This window comes from Leptonychotes weddellii, chromosome 7, assembly GCF_054177405.1.
Source record: "Leptonychotes weddellii isolate Sample4059 chromosome 7, ASM5417740v2, whole genome shotgun sequence".
Lineage (NCBI taxonomy): Eukaryota > Metazoa > Chordata > Mammalia > Carnivora > Phocidae > Leptonychotes > Leptonychotes weddellii.
Window position 1 is genome coordinate 105,107,805 of NC_138375.1, and position 19,935 is coordinate 105,127,739.

Here is a 19,935-nt window from a genome sequence, read left to right on the forward strand (position 1 = left end):
CTCCTTCTGACCCTATCCCCTCTCATGCTGTTTCTCTCTCTCTCTCTCAAGTAAATAAATAAAATCTTTAAAAAAAAAAAAGAATATTTTTTTCTTTCTGTAACTGCTAATTCGTATCCCACAGGAGTGCTAAAAAATGGGCATGGGTGCTGGTGAATGTCTGTTACCTAGATATTACCAAATTTGGATCATAATTTTTAAAAAAAGAAGCAGCAGATTTCTACCTAGGACACCTCTTAGAAAGACTCTTACCAAAAAATCAAAGGCAAAGGCAACCTTTGGATTCCGAGTTAAGGGATGACAGATACTCATTTATACTGAAACAAGAAACATTTCTAACAGTTTGGCTTACCTAAATGGATTTACAACCTTTTACGGACCACAAATAATTTCTAATAAATTTCTCCTTTAACTCTCTTTCGGGAAGAAGCTTGACTTTCTGTAGTCAGAGCTTACTTTAAATCTAAGCTTTTTCAATTATTAGCCATGTGATCTTGGGCAAATCACTTAGCTTCTTATCTTCTCATTGTAAAATGGTGGTAATTACAGTCTGCTTCATAGAGTCGCTGAGAAAAAAATAAATGAATAAATGAATGCTAAACATTTAACACAGTGTCTGGCCCATAGAAAGCTTTCAATAAATATTGGTAATTGTTAATTATAAGGGTGAAGTTGGAAAAGCAGAGAGAACCTTGAATGCACTCCAATTTCCTAGCTCCGTGTTGTGAAAGGGCCCAAAATGCCATATATGAGGAGAATTAAATTATACGGATATTGTATTTAAAATCACTGGGGAGAGAAAAGAAGGGTAGCCTCCTTTTACTCCTCTCACCATGGAAACCAGGCCTAGAAAACCCAGATGCACATTCTGATTTGGCTCCAAGAAAATAGCCCTTAATATGGAAACCCAGGAAACCTGCAGAATATATTCATCAGACCAGCGGGCTCAGATATTCCCTTTTATCATCTGAGAACTGTGAGTTTTAGGCAGAAAATAGGCTGAATTATATGTGTCTGTTATTTTAGAAGTGACAAAGGAGATTTATTCCCCACACTGGTAATAGGAAGCCGGGAAATTAGTAGTTGTTCAAATATCATCTAAAATAACACTTATTTTTTTTCCCAGAGGATTTCTTCTCTTGGGAAGTGAGGTGGCCCTGTATGTAGGGGTTTTCTTTTCCTCTCTCTAGTTATATGAGGAAGGGAATGACATATTAAAAGTGGCTTTGCTCTTACCCTTGATTTCAAGGTCAAATATTTTGCTCATAAATGACTCTGACCATATTTAGTCAGTACAATTCACTCCACCCCCTAATTCCACTGGCTTAACCAGTGAATTATCTGCTTTAAGCATCTCAGTTAATTAGGGTAGAAGCAGAAATAGGTTTTTTTCTTCCATCATCTGCAACAACTATGCAGTGTCTAGCTTCCCATTTGTTTTGGGTAGGGGGCTCCCTTAATGATAGTTCATAGTCTCTTGCTTAAAACATTTTAATCCTTTTTGCCCATTAAAACATCTACTTCAGAAACTTTAAAATTCAGTCCTGTGAATTTAAAGACTAATCTCAAGTCTGATCCAGAGCTCTCTCATACCACAGGGCTAGATTCAGCCCCCTTGGTGTGAAGATTGCCAACCTGGCTGTCATATCCCTTCTCCCTTTTCCTAGAAAGTACCATTTGTTTTAGGGCATGGAAGAGGGAGAGTGGAGGCAGAGGGATCCTAACACAAATGCCCTGGGGTGATCTCTCTTTAGTTGCTTCTAATAGCTGACGTCACTCCTCCTCGTCTATAGCAGTTTCTCAACCCTGGCTGCATGGCAGAATTAACAGAAGAGCTTTTCAAGCACCCTGTGCTTGGGGGGCACCTCCAAGATCCTGATATAGTTGAGCTCTATTGGAATTGGTGGTGTTTCTAGTAAGCCACGCCAATAGGAACCGCCCTCCTTCCAGGCTACTGGCAGGGTCCCTCACAAGCTGGATCCCACCCTCTGGCTAATCCAGACACACGCTCAAACACTGCTGTCTGTCTCCTAACGTTATGGTCCCCAGGAAGACTTAACTCCATGGACAGATCGGGCTCTGTGGGTACCAGGACCAGTCAGCATATACGGTGAGGAACCAGACATGGACCAAGCATGGAAATCCAAGTCACTCACCTCACAGTTACCCACAGACTTTCCAGATCCCATTCTCTTGAGATCTGACTCACCTGTCCTAGGTGGGGAGAGCGGAAAAGCCCCTCTTCCTGAATCCCTTTGGGGAAAGGATAGCAGTTGTCTCTTTACATTTCTGGGGATGGGTGGGAGACAAGGCTAGTTCTGCCACAATGGCGTCTACACAGAGATGCTCCAACAAGAGCACTTAAGAATTTGTAGTAATTTGTGAGTGTTAACATAATTAAATGCAAGACCTTATTGACAGTTTTGGTACCTAACCCTATCCTTTTAGTCACCCTCGGGGTGTATTTTGAATCTTCAGGCAAAATCCAGTTCCCCGTCTTTAAAAAGGAGAACTCATGGGTTTGTCATGGTGCTAAAACTAAAAGTAAAATGACATCTGGGAGGCGCTGTGTGAACTTGACAGTCCTATGTGTGTAATGTGGGGTTATGTAAATGATGGGTATAGTAGTTCTTATGTCACTTATCACCATCCAACTTATTACTGTACTTCTATTTGATTCTATTTTTTATTTTTAAGATTTTATTTATTTATTTATTTATTTATTTTTTTATTTATGTATTTATTTATTTAGGAAAGAGAGAGAGAGCTTGTGAGTGGGAGGGGCAGAGAGGGAGAGACCAAGCAGACTCCACTGCTGAGCACAGAGCTCGATGCTGGGCTTGATCTCATGACCCCGAGATCATGCCCTGAGCCGAAACCAACTGACTGAGCCACCCAGGTGCCCCTGATTCTATTTTTAAAAACTTCTCTCACTAGAAGGTAAGCTCCGTGAGCCGGAGACCTTGTGTATTTTGCTCACTTACAGGATCACCTGCTGTGGATACCGTGCCACGCCCCCAGAGGCAATTCGCAGATATTTATTCAATCAACCACTATTCTTTGTCAGGAAGTGGGTAGAAGCTGTCCCGAATAACTCGTTAAACAGTGTTTCAAAGCGTGCTTTGACCTGAATCAAGATCAGATTGGGCGCTTGCTAAATGGAGCCTCCTGAGGCTCACCTCAGACCCGTGAACTCAGACGCTCCCCAGGTAAAGTCACAGGGGAACTTGGCATTCCTAGCTGCAAGTGTCTCCAGATGACTGGACCCGGAATAAAGGTCTACGGGGACAAAATGGCCAAGGCTTGTGCTTAGCACCGCCGCTCACGGAGCCCATACCCATGTAAGGCTTGGTGCCCGCCGCCGTGGTGAGCCGCGTCTCCCTGGGCAGCATCGCGGCGACGTTGAAGTCTGTGATGTGCACGTGCCCTGCAGAGACAAAAGCAGCACACAGAACGGTAAGCCCCATCCGACTCCGCGGCACAGCCATGCTTCTAACAGCCTCTGGAAGCTTAGTCTGTCAATTCTCGTGAGCCGGGTGCAAGTGTGCAAGTCGCAGCACAGTTATTCTGCCTTCATGACCAGCATGGTCATCAACCAGCGGAGTATCTGTTGGCAAACCTGCGGTCCAATCTCAGAAACTTTTAAGCTGCCTGGTTAAGAGCTCCCACTCTAGAAAGTCCCCTTACGATTTTTTTGTTGGCAACATTTTAACTTGGTGACACCTGTGAGCATCAAGAGGGAGGCAGCCGAAAGGCATTCTACGTATCAAATTTTCAATCGTTTTTCCAAGTGTCTCTTAGGGGATTTATTTTTTTTTCAGAGATAAATATCGCTACTCTAAAGCTGACACAAATGTGGATACATGTATTTATTTCTTTGCCAAGCAAGAGTCCTTTTTCCTCCTTGGTTCTCTGACATATCATGAGTATTTTTTTGTCTGATAGTTGAGGTTGTCCTCTACCCACCCCCAACAAATAATGTATTAGGGGAAGGCAGGGGCAAAAAAGTCAAGTTTTATTTATACAGAGGCTGTAAGATGAGCCCCGGGTAGCGAGCCAAGAGACCCAAGTTCTGCCCTGAGCTCTGCCCCTAATATATCATAGCCTTTCTGTCCCTTTTCTATGTTGAACCCAAGTTTCTTTTTGTAAAAAAAGAAGAAAAAAAGAAAGAAAGAAAAAGAAACGGGTGGACTAGCTCATCTCTAGGGTCTCTCTCGGCTCTGACACTCATAACATAGAGTGTGGGTCTCATACCTCCGCTCCTCACGGAGCAGCCCCCGCAAAGTGTTAGGGTCCCCGCATTTCCAGCCGGAAGGAGGAAGAGGGCAGTAGCAGCTGCTCAGGCAGACAGCCCGATTTGTTAGCTGTTGGCACAAAATTCATACGCTTGCAGAGGCCCTTGAAGGGTTGGCATTTCCATTTCCCTGCTCTGTGGTTCTGATGAGATGCGGCTGCTATTGGAGGGGATGTCATCTGATCCTTCTTCCGTGTCTCCCAGCCCACACTCCTCACTGCCAAACCGCTCAGTCTGCTCCCTGACAGCATCCAGCGTGCTGCTGAAGACAAACCTCACTGCCTTTATTGCTGGGGTTTTGTTTTGTGCAAAAAAGTGTTTTGTGTCACTGATGTGATGACATTTTAATAAAGTAAGAGTAGCACTCGTCGGGGTGAAAGTGAAGATATTCTTGCCCGAATGGTACCAACAGATAATTCTGGTAACTCTTCTATCACAGTATAGGTTGTCTCCGTTTTTTCTTTCTTTCTCCCCCTGAGACATGCTCAAGTGGCTCACTGTTACAAATTAGGTCAGCCTGGAGACACTGTAGTTAAGAAGAGCTTGTTCTCTGGAGTCAGACTGCCTGGCTTCAAGTCCAAGTTTGACCACTAACTCACTGTGTTACCTTTAAAGGTGACACCTCTGTACAGTTGGGATGGCAACAGGAATTTTCTTATGAGTTTATTGGGAAGATCAAATAAAATAATACCGTGGAAGAACTTAGCATTTGGAAGGAAGAAAGTGTTCAACTGTTGCTCTTTCTCATGATCAGAAACCCCAGTGCCATTTTGCCGAACACACATGCCTGGACTTGACTCTGCTGAGACTCGGCTAGCACTGGGACCATAGGAGAGTCAGGCATCCTTGTTAGAAACAACCAGAAACTCCACAGGTGATGCAGATGAGCAGGCAGGCATGGGACCCTCTACTTTAGTCTGAGCGGATGTCCGGAGCCAACTCAATCCTGAGATTATCCATGCTCTTGTAGAAATAAAAGGTAGAGGATGTTTTCGAGCCCCGTGGTGCTGAAAGTGTGGTCCGTGGACCAGCAGCACCAGCACCACCTGGGAACCTGTTAGAAATGCAAATTCCTGAGCACTACCCCCAGCCTATTGAATTAGAAACTGAGGGTGGGACCCTTGTACTTAAACAAGCCTCCCAGGTGATTCTGACACCCAATAAAGTTTGAGACCACTCTTAAAATAAGACCGGCTTGGTAGAAGATCCCAACCCAGTAAGTACTCATCATATATCTTCTGAATTTGTTGATAGAATGCTGAATTTTATCTTTCAGTAGTGTTTACATGTATTTGATGAACTGCCATTTTCCAACAGTTTAGCCTAGTGAAATAGTCCCTATTTAATAGAAAAGTTGTTTGTGGTTAATTTCACAGGGCTCAGAAGTAGCAGAGCTGGGATTAGAATTGAGAATTTGGTGCAGGACTCCTTTACTGAGTTACGAATTTCCCCAAACTTTTTGTGCTTTATCCAAAGAGATGGATAAACTGAAACAATCCCTTCCTTCCCGGTTGGCTTAGAGTTTGTCTCCCGCCAGGGGGCACAGTATGGATGGGGAGAAATTGTCTGAAGGCCAGGATCTGCTGCCTCCACCCACTAGAGGCCAATAGCACTGCTCACTCCTGGCTGGAATCCTGACCATGAAAATGTCTCTAGACACTGCCAGATGTCCCCCATGGAGACAGGATGTAGAGCAAAACCATCCCCAGTTAGAACCACTGCCTCAGTGTGGAGTTTTTCGGATACAAGGCTCAGAAAGTCCCTGATCTGGTACCCTAGAAAAGCATTTTTGCCTTTTCTTTTCACCTCTGTACCTTGAGACACAGAAGCACACTAAAAATTTGAATTGATAGCACTGAGTCATTTAATTCAACTATCATTATTGTCATTACTTCTACCTTTTTCTCACTCTGTCTGTTTCTGCCTGAGGATCTTGACCACCACAGCACTCCTGGCCGCCATAACCAGTCAGCAGGGGTTGCCCCCAGCTTTCAAACATTCCCACTACCCCAAAATGTTGAGAGTCTGGGTGCCACATCTCTGGGATTCTTGTTAAAAATGCATATCCTGGGTCACCTGGGTGCCTCAGTCGTTAAGCGTCTGCTCAGGTCATGATCCCAGGGTCCTGGGACTGAGTCCCGCATCGGGCTCCCTACTCAGTGGAGAGCCTGTTTCTCCCTCTCCCACTCCCCCCTACTTGTGTTCCCCCTCTCGCTGTGTCTCTCCCTGTCAAATAAACAAAATCTTAAAAAAAAAATGCATATCCTTAGGCACTAGCTGAGACTTAGTGAATATGGTTATTGGGAATAGGGTACTGCTATTCTCTCTCTTTCTCGCTCTTCATATATTTATTATCTATGTATCTACCGATGCCTATAGATAGATATATAGATATAGGTATTTAGGGACAGATCGATTTTTTTTAAAGATTTATTTATTTTTAGAGAGGGAGAGAGAGCGAGAGAAAGAAAGAGGGCACAGGGAGAGTCTTAAGCAGACTCCATGCTGAGCACGGAGCCCAACATGGGGCTGGATCCTATGACCCTGAGATCACGACCTGAGCTGAAACCAAGAGTCAGACGCTTAACCGACTGCACCACCTAGGCGCCCCTAGGTAATTTTTTTTTCTTAAAAAAGATGCTTCCCACTAGATCTTTAGTCCTGTGTTGGGACCCGGCAAGGAAGAAGCTGTTCAGATAGCATGCTTAGTGCTTCCTCCTAACCCCCAGACCGAGTATTTGCCTTTCTCCGTTCCCTGGAACTAGGGATGATATTAAGGAAACTAAATTATAGATGATGTCATAATTGTCATTTCCTCAGATATGCCAGGCAGACATTATTGTTCCTCTGGATGCAGCATTTATTTCCTGAATAATTTAAGACAACCACAAAAACTTAGACACTATGGAATTGATAGAATTGGATGTGGTACTTAAGTTGGTAGGATATGAAAATATTTATCAGGACGATTGATGATGAGCCATCTGAGATCTAATGTCAGCCTGGGTTCTGAGCTAGTGCATGAGACGTTTGAGGAGAACAGTAACAGGTATGCTCTAAATTAAAAACATTTTTTCACTCCCATTCTGAATGTTCATTGACACGGTGGAAAGATTCTCCATTTTACAAAGGGCTTCAGCTCCTTTAAGTATCAGTCTTTTCTGATGAATATGAATGAATATGAATCAGTAAGAATAAAACCAAGTTTCTGCCTGTTGCCGGATGGCGCTGAATTAGAATGTAAGCAACGTGGTGTGATACACAGCTCACTTGGGGGAACAGGCGTAGGAGGCATGTCAGAGATAGGCAATTATCCTTCACGGTTGCTAAAATCCCCATACAAAAGGTGCGTGTGATGGCCCATCAGGGGAGAAACACTATAAATGTGGATGGAGAGGACAAATGAGGGTTTCTAACTGGAGACATGGAAAATCACGCCAGCAGACACTCGAAAATGCACCCATTGATTTGTGAGGCAGCTGATTCTCACAGGAGTAACTCTACAGAATGTGCTCAGGGCTGGGGGGTATCAGGGATGTATTCATTTAAGAGTGGTTAATTACAGTCCCTGAGCAATGCCAGAAAGCCTTAGTTTCTCAGAACCTGCATAAACAGAGAGTAAATAACCTTAAAAATTTTTGTTCTTCACAAGGGGATCCCCAGGACAATGTTTAGAGAATAGCTCTCTTGTTTGTTTGCTTCTATCCCCTTCACAGATCTGTTCCTTTCCAAAACAATGTTTCTCTTATTAACTGTGGTGATTCTCGAGTTCAGGATGAGAAAATAATACAAAAAAGTCCTATTAATTCATTGTTGAAACCCAAAACCTTAATAGTGAAAGCGTCATTGTAAATAGTCCACCAGGTAACAGGTGTAGACTGGGACGATCCCTCCGGCCAACCGGGATGGCTGCTCATACGCCCTGAACAACAGAGCCCCAGCCTTAGCAAGAGTAAAATGCCCCCCAAACTGGGCTTAGCCCCCTGCGCCCAGGATGGAAAAGCAGAACAGACCACTGAAGGCGTAGCTGCCTGAGAATTAGTGCCAAACAAAACTGCATAAACATAAGAGCTAACAAGTAGACACACAGAAGCTTTGGCATATCCCTTCTGGAACCGAAATAATTCTGTAGAAAGACAGGTAAGGGCCCAGCTTTCACTGACCACCTGCTATAGACAGAGCCACATAAAACAAGATGTGGAAGCCTTAGCTTGCTTCTTTAGGGGAGAAAGTCATACCTCATGGAATTATACTAATATTTATCTTCTGAGTGATTTCCTTGTGGCAGACACTGCAATCAGCACTTTATAAACAGTATGCTAGTTCATTTTTACAGTGACTCTAAGAATTAATTACTCCTTTGGTTCGTCAAAAAACTGAGACTCAGAGAAAGTTTAGACAGTCTGTGGAAACTCTCAGAGCTAGTGATTGGTGAGGGGGTGAACTGGGTCTTCCACTCAGGCAATTGGGCTCCAGAATCCATGCTTTTAACTATAATATTACACAATTATTCTTTCACGAGGGTGGTTTCTAAGGGCAGGTAAACTTGAAGATTAAGTTATTTCTGGACCATTCTCCTAATCTACAATCACCAAGGTGACCAGAAAATAAGAAGGGGAAAGAAACTGAATGAGAGAGGATCGGATGGCCTTATGGTGGAAATAAGATGAAGCCATGTTTGAGGGCCAAGATGAAAATGTTGTTCTCTGAATGGAAGGTAAATCTTGAAAAGGTTGTGGTCAACAGGGTCCAAATGTCTCCATTCGGGGCCTCAACAAGTGGTAGAGCAATATATTGTACACAAAGGCAACCAGAAAAGGGAGTAGGTGGGGACAGAACCCCAGATTGTGTTTTGCCTGACCAGCCACGCACCTTCATAAGGCCAGGGTGGGGAGACAGAGAACCTTTTTCTGAATTGTGCAGAGGCGGCCTCTACGGGGGTGGGGAGGCCCTCCCCACAACTGTGAGGCCCCACAGAGTTTAGCTGCACCAGGGTCAGAGAGGCTCCTGCCTCCTCTCTAAGGCATGGACAGCCAGTGTTCTCATGAATGTCACCTTCACGCCAAGGCTCACTCTTGCTCACATTTTGGAGAGTCCGAGAATCTGCTCCCGAATGTCAGAAGCAGTAAAGGGAAGGAAGAAATTAGGCACTGGAAGAAAGTGGAAATAATCTTTGTAGACAGTCCATAAATAAATAATGACCCTGAGCTTCAAAATTAGAGGTCATACACAAAAGTGTTTCTTAGCCCTCTGAGCACAGGTGAGGTCTGGCAAATCAGGTTGAAAATGCAGCGAGGTAAATAAGTAATGAGCAATGGATGGTACTTGGAGTTGCAGACCCACTGCAAATTCCTTTTGTAAAAGTCAAATGAATAAGGAGCCTTGCACACTTAGGACTCCCTCACCCAACAGCTTCCTGGGCACATCAGAAAGATCTTAGTGCCACTGTAACATTTATAACCTGCAGGATGTGTGTCCTACGGGTCTGCCCTGATGGACCAGTATACCCAAACATACATTAAAAAGAACAGTGGGAAGAAACGATACATATTAATCATTATTGGTGAAAGCTTGCTCTCAGGATGTCCTTAATCTGTGTTTCTTGGGTTTCCAGCTTTCACTGATCACCTTCATGGTTACTGCCAAATCCCCGTATCACTTTCCCATCTAGATGCCTCATACACTGTTGTCCACTTTCTCTTTTTCTTTAAATTGATGAGTTTTCTTAAACTGAAAAATCTTCGAACTGAAAACTTGGTATATCTTCTGCAAATGTGAAACCAATTTTCCCTCATAAGAAGAAAAGCATAAAAGTAGATGCAATGAGGACAAAATGGTGTCACTAATCATTTGGTAGATACTCTTGCCTGCCACATGCTCTGAGCTTGAGGCCTTTTCTGCTTTATTAAAAAAGAGAGATGATTTTTAGAAAGATATTAAGGCAAATTAGCACCAAAAAAACTGTGATGGTTTTCTTGAAAGAAATCAGTAGAAGTGTTAACAAAGTTGAAAAGGGAGTGACTTTTTCATTATTTAAATATAATGTTATTTAAGGGTACCCCAGGGTACCTTGCCACTGCTAGAATAATGAAGTTCACCCATCTTGTCCCTCCTACACATCAAATCAAGTTTGTGCATAGACCTCAACTGAATCAAGCAGGGCCTTTTCCGTGTGTAATCCTCCTTTGCTGGGGTAATCGTTTTTGTCCGACATGCTTTTTCTTTTTTTTTTTTTAAATGTAGAAATTTATTTTTATTTATTTTCCTTTATTTTCATTCTTCCTCCTATTTTTTCCATATACATCTATTTTGATTTATTTAACTTTAATTCTTTTTTTCAGGTTTTTTTTACTCTTTTATTATTTTAAATTTTATTTTAAATCTCCATTTTTATATGTGATTGCAGTTAATGCAAATGTATGACATTTATACCAATTACTTTTGCTGTAGCAATCAACCAGTTGCTAGTACTAAATGTTTTTCTTTCTTTTTTTTTATTATGTTATTTTAATCACCATACATTACACCATTAGTTTTTGATGTAGTGTTCCATGATTCACTGTTTGCGTATAACACCCAGTACTCCATTCAGTATGTGCCCTCTTTAATACCCATCACCAGGTTAACCCATCCCCCCACCCCCTTCCCTCTAGAACCCTCAGTTTGTTTCTCAGAGTCCATAGTCTCTCATGGTTCATCTCCCCCTCTGATTTTTCTATGTGCAAGTCATGTTGATTGCAAACAAATCATTTACTTACCATGTTCATCAAGCAAAATATTGTCAGGTTTCATATCCCTAGGGAAGTAAAAGGAAAAGAGAAAGTTCCTCATAATCAAACAAACAAACCAGAACTAAAGGGTAAAAGTGAAAATACACAAGAGTTCCAAGTAGGGTTGGAACAATGAGCTAGCCTGTCATCATTCACAGTCTCATCCAGTTACCATGGTGAATCTCTAACTCGGTTACCATGAAGACCCCCAAATTCTAGATCAGAAAACAGGGGCTTAGGGCGCCTGGGTGGCTCAGTCGTTAAGCGTCTGCCTTCAGCTCAGGTCATGATCCCAGGGTCCTGGGATCGAGCCCCACATCGGGCTTCCTGCTCAGCGGGAAGCCTGCTTCTCCCTCTCCCACTCCCCCTGCTTGTGTTCCCTCTCTCACTGCGTCTCTCTCTGTCAGATAATTAAATAAAAAATCTTTAAAAAAAAAAAAAGAAAACAGGGGCTTAAAGAGGTTAAGCAACTTAACTCAAGTCACAGAGTTAGTAAAAGGAAGAACTGGGCTTTGAGCTTGAGTCTCTCTCATTCGAAAGCTCACGTTCTTTTTTTTTTTTTTTTAATTAACATGTAATGTATTATTTTTTTCAGGGGTACAGGTCTGTGATTCATCAGTCTTACCCAACACCCAGCGCTCACCACAACACATACCCTCCCCAATGTCCATCACCCAGCCACCCCATCCCTCCCACCCCCCTCCACTCCAGCAACCCTCAGTTTGTTTCCTGAGATTAAGAGTCTCTTATGGTTTGTCTCCCTCTCTGGTTTCGTCTTGTTTCATTTTTTCCCCTTCGAAAGCTCACATCCTTAAATTCTTAAGTAGCATATGACCTGTAAACATGTAAGTATAGCTCCTAGGGTCACAGGGGCAATTAAATTGCCATAAGGTAGTAGTACTCGTTATCATTTTTATCTGTGTCACTGGACTGAACTTCAAGACTCTACAAAACAAGGGAAAAATGATACATAATATGGTTATATTTTAAACTTGAAGAAATTAGAATCTTTTTAAGGATGAAGCTCGAATGCCTCTAGTTAATAAATATTATTGCTGGGGTAGTTAAAGGAGTGGGGCTCGTCTTGCAGACACTAGTGAGATCCTTAAATCCATAGGAGAGAACAAAACTCACCTTCTTCCGGTGAAGGGGGTAGTTTGATGGTAAATACTTAGAGGAGTGGCCTGCAGCATTTTCAGAGTCCTCATGACACGAGTATTAGTGTGAGCAGCTCTCCTCAAGCAGAGAACAGCATTGTCGTTTTTAAGGGCCCTTGCTCTGGCGTTCCCAGGGTTTTACTGCCCTTCCCTAATGCACCATTGAAGTCCTTCAGCCTAAATTCACAAAAGCCATTAAAGATAAAATTCTGCAATAGGTTTTGGGGACGCATTTTCAGCCTAGTCAAGTGGCTTTTATGTCACCAGAATAAGGTGACCTTAGTCTTTGACAGACCAAGCATGTCAGGATCCCCTTTTCTTGAAAATATTAACGAATAACAAGCCCCTTACCTACAAGCAGCACGAAGTACATGCCACACCAACGTGCAGGTGCATGGACAGTCTCATGAACTTTGAATATTTTCTTATTTTGCTTGTGAGGTTCCTAACATGAATTCTGGCTTCATAAGTGAACATCTGTATGTGTGGCACATTTTTCCCTGGTGCAGGGTACAACTGGCTAAAAGAGAGTGTCGGGGGGTTTCAAACTGCCTGTTTCTATGGCTGAACTCTCTCTCCGTATGGCAAACTCCTCCCGAAATTCTTTGATGGATTCCATTGTTTCCAGAATTAGGCAGTCCAAACTCACTCATATGAAATAAAGTCCCTTTCATCATCTGGCTCCTGTGCTCCAGCCACACACAAACACCTGGGGTCCCCCACATGCTCCCTGCGTCCCCCACCTTCTGCTTTTGCTTTGCCTGAATCAGAGCTCTCTCACCACGGGCTCAGAAAAAGCAAATTCATCCCTCGACTCAAAGCTCCAATGCCACTTCCTGCAGGAAGCCTTCTCTGAATTTCCAGTTCTGAGTCATTTCCCCCTCCTCTGTACTCTGCATGGTATACTTCTTCCAGCAGAACATTTATCATGCTTGTATCTATGTTTTCCCAACTGGATCGTAAACTCCTGATGTCAGGGGTGGTTTCTAGGTTAATGTCATATTCCATTACATAGGCACACAGTGCTTGGTAGGCAGTAAATGAATGACTAAATGATACCAGGAGAATTTCTAGTGCATTCAAGAAGGTTAATCCTAATGGGATATACCAGAGCAGTAATGGTGTGCCATCAAATACTGTGCAATTCAAAGCTTGATGGAAACCGGGTATTAGGCTCTTGCTCCTTCTTCCAGACCGGCCCCAGTGAGCATCAGCAAAAAGGAGGCCCCATGGAGCTCTGCCGGGAGGGAAGACACTTGGGTATGGCAAGATTAGTATAATGATTTCTTTGCCTGAATTTATGAGGGCTTGGTGAGAAAAATGACTTGCTGTGGGTTTGACACGTCGCGAACTTTCTATGAAATCCTAGAACATCATTTTTCTTAAGTATCGAAGCCACATCTCGTTACATCCACTACCTTTCCCAGAAACTACCTTGAGGCTTAAAGAATAATACAGAGATCAGAGAGGTAACAGATTAGCTCATGTGATACTTCTTACTTCAGTCTTAGATTCATTCCTTCATCGAATACTTACTACTTTGATAAGCCACTGTGCTAGAATATAGGAAATATAAATGAGATCTAGTTCTTTCTGGGATGGAGAGGGTAAGAAAATTCATAAGGAACTATGCCAAAAGGTTTACGGTGGTAAAGGGGCATGCTTACTACTAAATTCGGAGAAGGAATAAGAGGAAAATATAAGACAAACATTTAAAAAGTGGACTTTAACATAAAAATAAAGTGTATCAACACAAATTCTGAGTACATAGCTTCCCCAAAATGTGATGAGGTATCTTCTAAGTCACTATGGGGTAAACTGCAGTGTGCTAACATTGTTTATTCACATACCAGAAGAATGAAAATAAACCCTGTGTACTATATTAAAATTCGTGATAGAACAAGTTGATATTTTCTAGTTTCGAAATTTAGCAGCACTTCCTTATCTCTTTAGCCTGGTCAAATAATACTTAGTATGAGAGAACTTATTCGAAGCCGTTTCTTTCATTTACGGTGACCTATACTATGGTTTAACTCCGTGGTTACATTCAGAATCACCTGGCAGGGCTGTAAACAACCTGGGTTCTCTGACCTAGTTCAGTCCTGAGGCAGTCAGACTCTCTGTGGCCGGGCCTAGGTGTCTGTCCAAAAACAAGCAGAGACTTCTAGGACCTTCTGATGTATAGTCATCTTCAGAAATACCATCCAGGCATTGTCCACAGCCAAAGATGTCAATCCGATTTTAAACTATGAACCTCTTAGAAGCTTATCTATGAACGAAAAGGCACTGGAAAAGCGCAACACTTAGCATTTTTGACCAACTTCTTTGGTTAAGATATACATGGAGGACTCTTACAACTTCCGTATCATCAGCAGGTCATCAATGAGTTCCCTCTCTCTCTTGTTATTCATCATTCCTGATGAGGACAATGTCTTTGTGGATGTTTCATTGAATCCTTTAGCACTCACTTCCCCAAATTACCTCCAGTTATCTTTCCGTCTGTGGACCCCAGTTGTTTCCTTACTCCTATGTCCTAACTGTCCCTTTGCTGTTACAACAGCCCGCCCACTGACCAACCTCACCTTCCATCCAATCCACTTCCCAAGCGGGCACAGGCAGCACCCTGAGGCCACCAAATATTGATTCTGTCACTTCGCATTCATACATCACAACTCTCACTTCCTCAGTTCCCTTCCCCAGCCGTTGTTAACATTCCTTTACAAATCTTTAATTCTCTTACCCCCTTCAATTGTTCTCACCTATTAAAACCCCAGTATTGGTTAAACCCAACAACCCCATTCCTCTCACCTACACCCAAGCTCCTGAATTTTCCTAGAAACAGTCATAGTAATATTGACTTCTCATTCAAACTCATGGCCCCACATCTCAAGCCAGCACCCGAGTGCCAAGCCATAGCGAGATGCCTTCTCCAAGAGGAGCACTGCACACCTTCCCACGGCCTTCAGGTTTCTTCCACGTTCCCTCCCACTTTCTCTCAGTTGACGACTGAACCTCCTTACTTCACGAAGACAAGAGAACCATCTACCACTAAGTCTACCAACCTCCCTGTTTTCTATATCCATACTCATGGCCTTGCCTCCAGTTATACTAGATGAAAAGCCCCTGCACCTACCCCAGTCAGCTCTTCTCCAGGGGCTCTGGACCTCATCTGCTCTCACCTTCTCATGGATTTCTCTCAGCTAGGTGTTCCTTCCTTCTCCTACACCTGCTCTTTCTGTCTCTCTTGTATGAAGTACGTTATGATTGAGTCTCTTGGAAATACCTTCCTTGATGCCGAGTGACTTCCACTTATCGTCCCATTTTACTATTTTCCTTTGCAATAACAACTCTGGATTGAGTGGTTAATAGGTGAGAAATTAGAAACAGCATCTCCATTCTCCTCCTCAGCTGTTCTAACCAGGCTTCCATTCCCCTCTACTTCCTGAAATTGCCGCTGTCAGGTACATTGATGACCTCCAGTTTGCCACATCCATTGGCTGCACTGTTTTTTATCATGCTTAACTTCTCTGGGGGCTGATCATTCCTTCCCTTCTGACATACTTTATTCTTGCGGCTTGCAAAAAAACCCCTTTCTCCTTCTTTTCGCCTGCCACAGAGATTCCTCCTCAGTCTTGTCTGCTGGTATCTTCTTGTTTCAACCTCTAAATGCTGCGATTCCCCAGAGCTCAGTCGTATATACAACTACTCTCTACTTAAGTTACTTCATTTAGTACTGTGATTTTAAATATTATATATATTTTATATTTATATTTTATTACATTTTATAAGTTGCAGTTCTAGGGACACACATTCTGTAGAAATTCTTAATTCCGTCTTGATTTGCTGAAACAGAAAAGGCTGAATCAGCTGAGGCCCTACTGTGGCAACTATAAATAGCACCGGAGAAATACAATGCTCCCTGTGGCAGGGTCCAAGGCGGAACTGATATATCTGCTCTTCTCACTTGAATGACTTTACAAGTCATTAGCAGAACTTAATAGGCTAATTACATCCCTTCACTGTACCTACCCTGGAATCAAGTTGTTCACCCTGCAATCCGATATGGGGTATTGTGAGAACAGGGAACAAGAAAATCAGTGTATCCAAACCACAATCAAGCCATTCAGTGTCTGTAGCTTTCTGACAGGTCTACAGTTTGGGTTGAATTCTTAGTTACATAATGTACTCTTAAACTGGGTCCTCTCCATGTTCTTGAGAGGGAAAAAATATACATACGATTCTATAATATATTATTTAAGATGTCACACAAAGGCTATTGGTCACATAAACAGATGTAAAGAAAAACAAGTGAGGTGAGGATGGCAGGGTGTAAGGGGTAATTGTAAGAAGAAATGCATGGTTTGGAACAGGGGGCGGTAGTGAAGAGTGCCAGAGTTACATTATGGACCACGTACAGCCTCCATCTCTTTTTTTTTTTTTTTTTAAGATTTTATTTATTTATTTGACAGAGAGAGACACAGCGAGAGAGGGAACACAAGCAGGGGGAGTGGGAAAGGGAGAAGCAGGCCTCCTGCGGAGCAGGGAGCCCGATGTGGGGCTCGATCCCAGGACCCTGAGATCATGACCTGAGCTGAAGGCAGACGCTTAACGACTGAGCCACCCAGGCGCCCCAGCCTCCATCTCTTTTTTACTAACTGGCTGATTCTGTTTTTTTTTTTAATTTAAATTTCATTTTTTAAAATTGAGAGGTAATTGACATACAACATTGTATTAGTTTCAGGTATAGAACATAGTGAAATGATCACTACAATAAGTCTAGTTAGTATCCATCACCAAACATAGCTACGGTAGGTTTTTTTGTCTTTTGTGTTTTACTCTGGTGAGAATTTTTAAGATTTACTCTTTTAGCAGCTTTCTGCCTGCTTATTTTTGTTGTTGTTGTTCAACTGCAGCATTTCCCACAGTTTGTTCAGGGGGATATGAGTTATAAATATATTCTGTAATAATATAATGTATAATACATATTCCATATATAGTATTTATAAGTATTATTTATAAATGCTATATATAAATACTAGTATTTATAAAACATTATATAAACATATACTGTTTGCATATTCATTTTGGGTGTAAGGGCTTTTCATGGATAGCACTGCTTTTCATTTGTCATCCCACTACACAGGTCCAATGCCATTATATATTAATCGGGTGATGAGGGCAGTGATTTTACCATCCTCCCATGATGAAAATGTTACGCAGTATCCCTTTTTGAATTTGTGTTTCTTTTCCCCAAGTATCACTGAAGACACCAGCACACTCCCCATGCCTTTCTTCTCTCAGATGTCTTCTCCCATGGCTTCTGCATTTCCCCTCCATTGGCCGTAATAATTTAGCTTGTATGTTCCCTCAGCAAAACACAAGCTAGAGCATTAGACCCCCATCTCAGCATCTCGCTCTCCTCCGATCCCCACAACCCAAGCAACTTTGAAGAGATTCACCCAACCAAGCTAGGTTTCTTTGGTAAAGGGGAAGGGTGGTAGGAACCAGATGTTAATGACCCTTTGGTGAAAAAAGAGGACAATTCTTCAGTAGAGAGCACTTGAGGGAGTTACAAATAAGCTCTTAAGTCAGGATCTGAGAAAGGACTTCTTAATAGACACTTCCAAAGTTGGCGTGAACTATCACAAAATCTTAAAATGTGACGTGGATGTTGTCACTGAGGCTGGATAAGCATTTGACAGCACTCCAGCGAGTGGTGGGTGGTGCAGCAGGGGAATACTCACCTGCTCAGCTGACCTTTCAGAACGCTTTGAGTCCTGACCCTCTGTGAGCCACCCAAGGCTTCTCACAGAGGCTCCCTAAAAGTCACCTCCCTTCATTGATTTATCATTTAGATGCCAAAGGAAAACAGTACTATCCACATTTGCCTAAATAAATAGATAAATAATAAATAAATAAAATAAATTAAAAAAAAAGGAGACTTAAGGGCACTGACTTGCCTGCAGTCTCATAGCTCATAAATGGCAGAGATGGAATTTAAATGTCATGGTCTTTCCACTATTGCTCACTTGGTTATTTTTGGCAAGTAGGTTCCAAGCGTGGGGCCAATTCTTTAGTTAGTCGTGTCTGCCATGTTGAAAAGGAGGGCCTTCACGTCCAAGAGAAAAGAGTGCCAAGATCGATCAGCAATTCCTGATACAGGCACAGGAAGAGGGGTTTGAGGAGAGTTGATAAAAAAAAAACAAAACAAAATGGCCCAACAGCTGTACTATCCCTGAATAACAGAATGGTTTCAGCAGCTTCCATTTATTGTCCATGCTACAGCAGCTACTTGATAGACAACGTATCTTTTATTGCTCACAACAGCTCCCTAACTTAGGTATTACACCCATTTTTGCAGGTAAAGAAAGAGGAGCTCAGAGAGTTTAAATTACTTGTCCAAGATTACATGATAAGCAACTGCTCGAGCTGGGGTACGACCAGAGATTGTGAGGTGAGATCTTAGTTTATATCTCAATTGTTTATATTTTAGTTCTCCTAAGGAGAAAGAAGAATGTCCTCACATACTTGGGGGTCTGGGATGTGGCTCACATTAGGCTGCAGCAAGTTTAATTTTTTTTTATAGTTGAAAATCATGTATATTTTCCACCCTGCTCTATAATACAGCCATGTCTCTTTTAATGTAAAAGTAAAGTTCCACGTGTCTTACCGTGGAGTAAATCTGTTGTTCTGGGAAGGTGAAATCATGCTTATCCTGATGATACAGACCCAACAGTACAGATACTCCCACTGAGAAGCATGGTTATATACCACCATCCCACTCACTTGAGATTTTCAGCCAACTTGTAATCTTCGGAGGCGGAATGTTTAATGACAAGGCTTCCTGCCTTGCTCTTTAGCATTAGTCAGTGCTCATTCACTGCCATTATTTCCTTTAATTTGGATTCACACAGCTAGAAACCTAGGTCACATTTACCTGTTCTGTAACCAGGGAAGCAAAGACACAGCATTAGGGACCTGAGGTAAATCCCCTAGCCATGGAGATTGGCCTGAACTCGGATCTCCTGGATCTTTCCCTCAATCCGAAGAGATTTTAGGGATAGAAATGTACTAGTTAGAGGAAGGTAAAGAGTCTACAAAGTAAGAGAGACTAGAAGGTGTTCATCTATTGGTCATAACAGATTAACTGTCATGAGAGGGTTTTTGTTTGTTTTTTTTATAATCAAATAGAGGACAGGAGTATTCAATTTGAGGTAAAAAGCAATTTGTTCCATTTCAGCTCCAGAACTGAAAATATCCTCTCTTGCCAGGGTCACACACGACCTGGCTGGAATTCAGTCCCAGGTCATCCGGTACCAGCCTCTCTTTTCTACGCGGCCATACTGCCTACCTATAGGAGATCATGAAATTCGTCCAGCGTTCTTAGAAATAGAACCCCAGTTTGGCAGCAGCACACCCAGTCCCAGGGTGAGGGATGATTGGCATACATCGGTCATGAGAATCTGGTTTCCCTTATCACAGCCTTCTTTACCATGGGGATGAGCCAGAACAGCCAACGAGACCTAAGGGGGATTCTACTGTAAGGGCCTTCAGAAAAACTTTTGCTTCCCTAGTAAAAGATTAGAAATACCCTTCTGAAGGGGTACGTGCACCCCGATGTTTATAGCAGCAATGTCCACAGTAGCCAAACTGTGGAAAGAGCCAAGATGTCCATCGACAGATGAATGGGTAAAGAAGATGTGGTATATATATA

At 42.5% G+C, this 19,935-nt stretch overlaps 1 protein-coding gene across 1 annotated transcript in view; it reads right to left on the reverse strand.

Moving 5' to 3' along the window:
* The window catches only part of STK32A (serine/threonine kinase 32A), a 116,376-nt gene that overhangs the window by 31,929 nt on the left and 64,512 nt on the right, over window positions 1–19,935 (reverse strand). The window contains exons 6-7 of the mRNA XM_081826886.1: window positions 11,053–11,090; window positions 3,338–3,427 (exon numbers count right to left, since the gene is read on the reverse strand). Coding sequence (XP_081683012.1) covers window positions 3,338–3,427; window positions 11,053–11,090 — 128 coding nt within the window. The remainder of the gene's footprint in view (window positions 1–3,337; window positions 3,428–11,052; window positions 11,091–19,935) is intronic.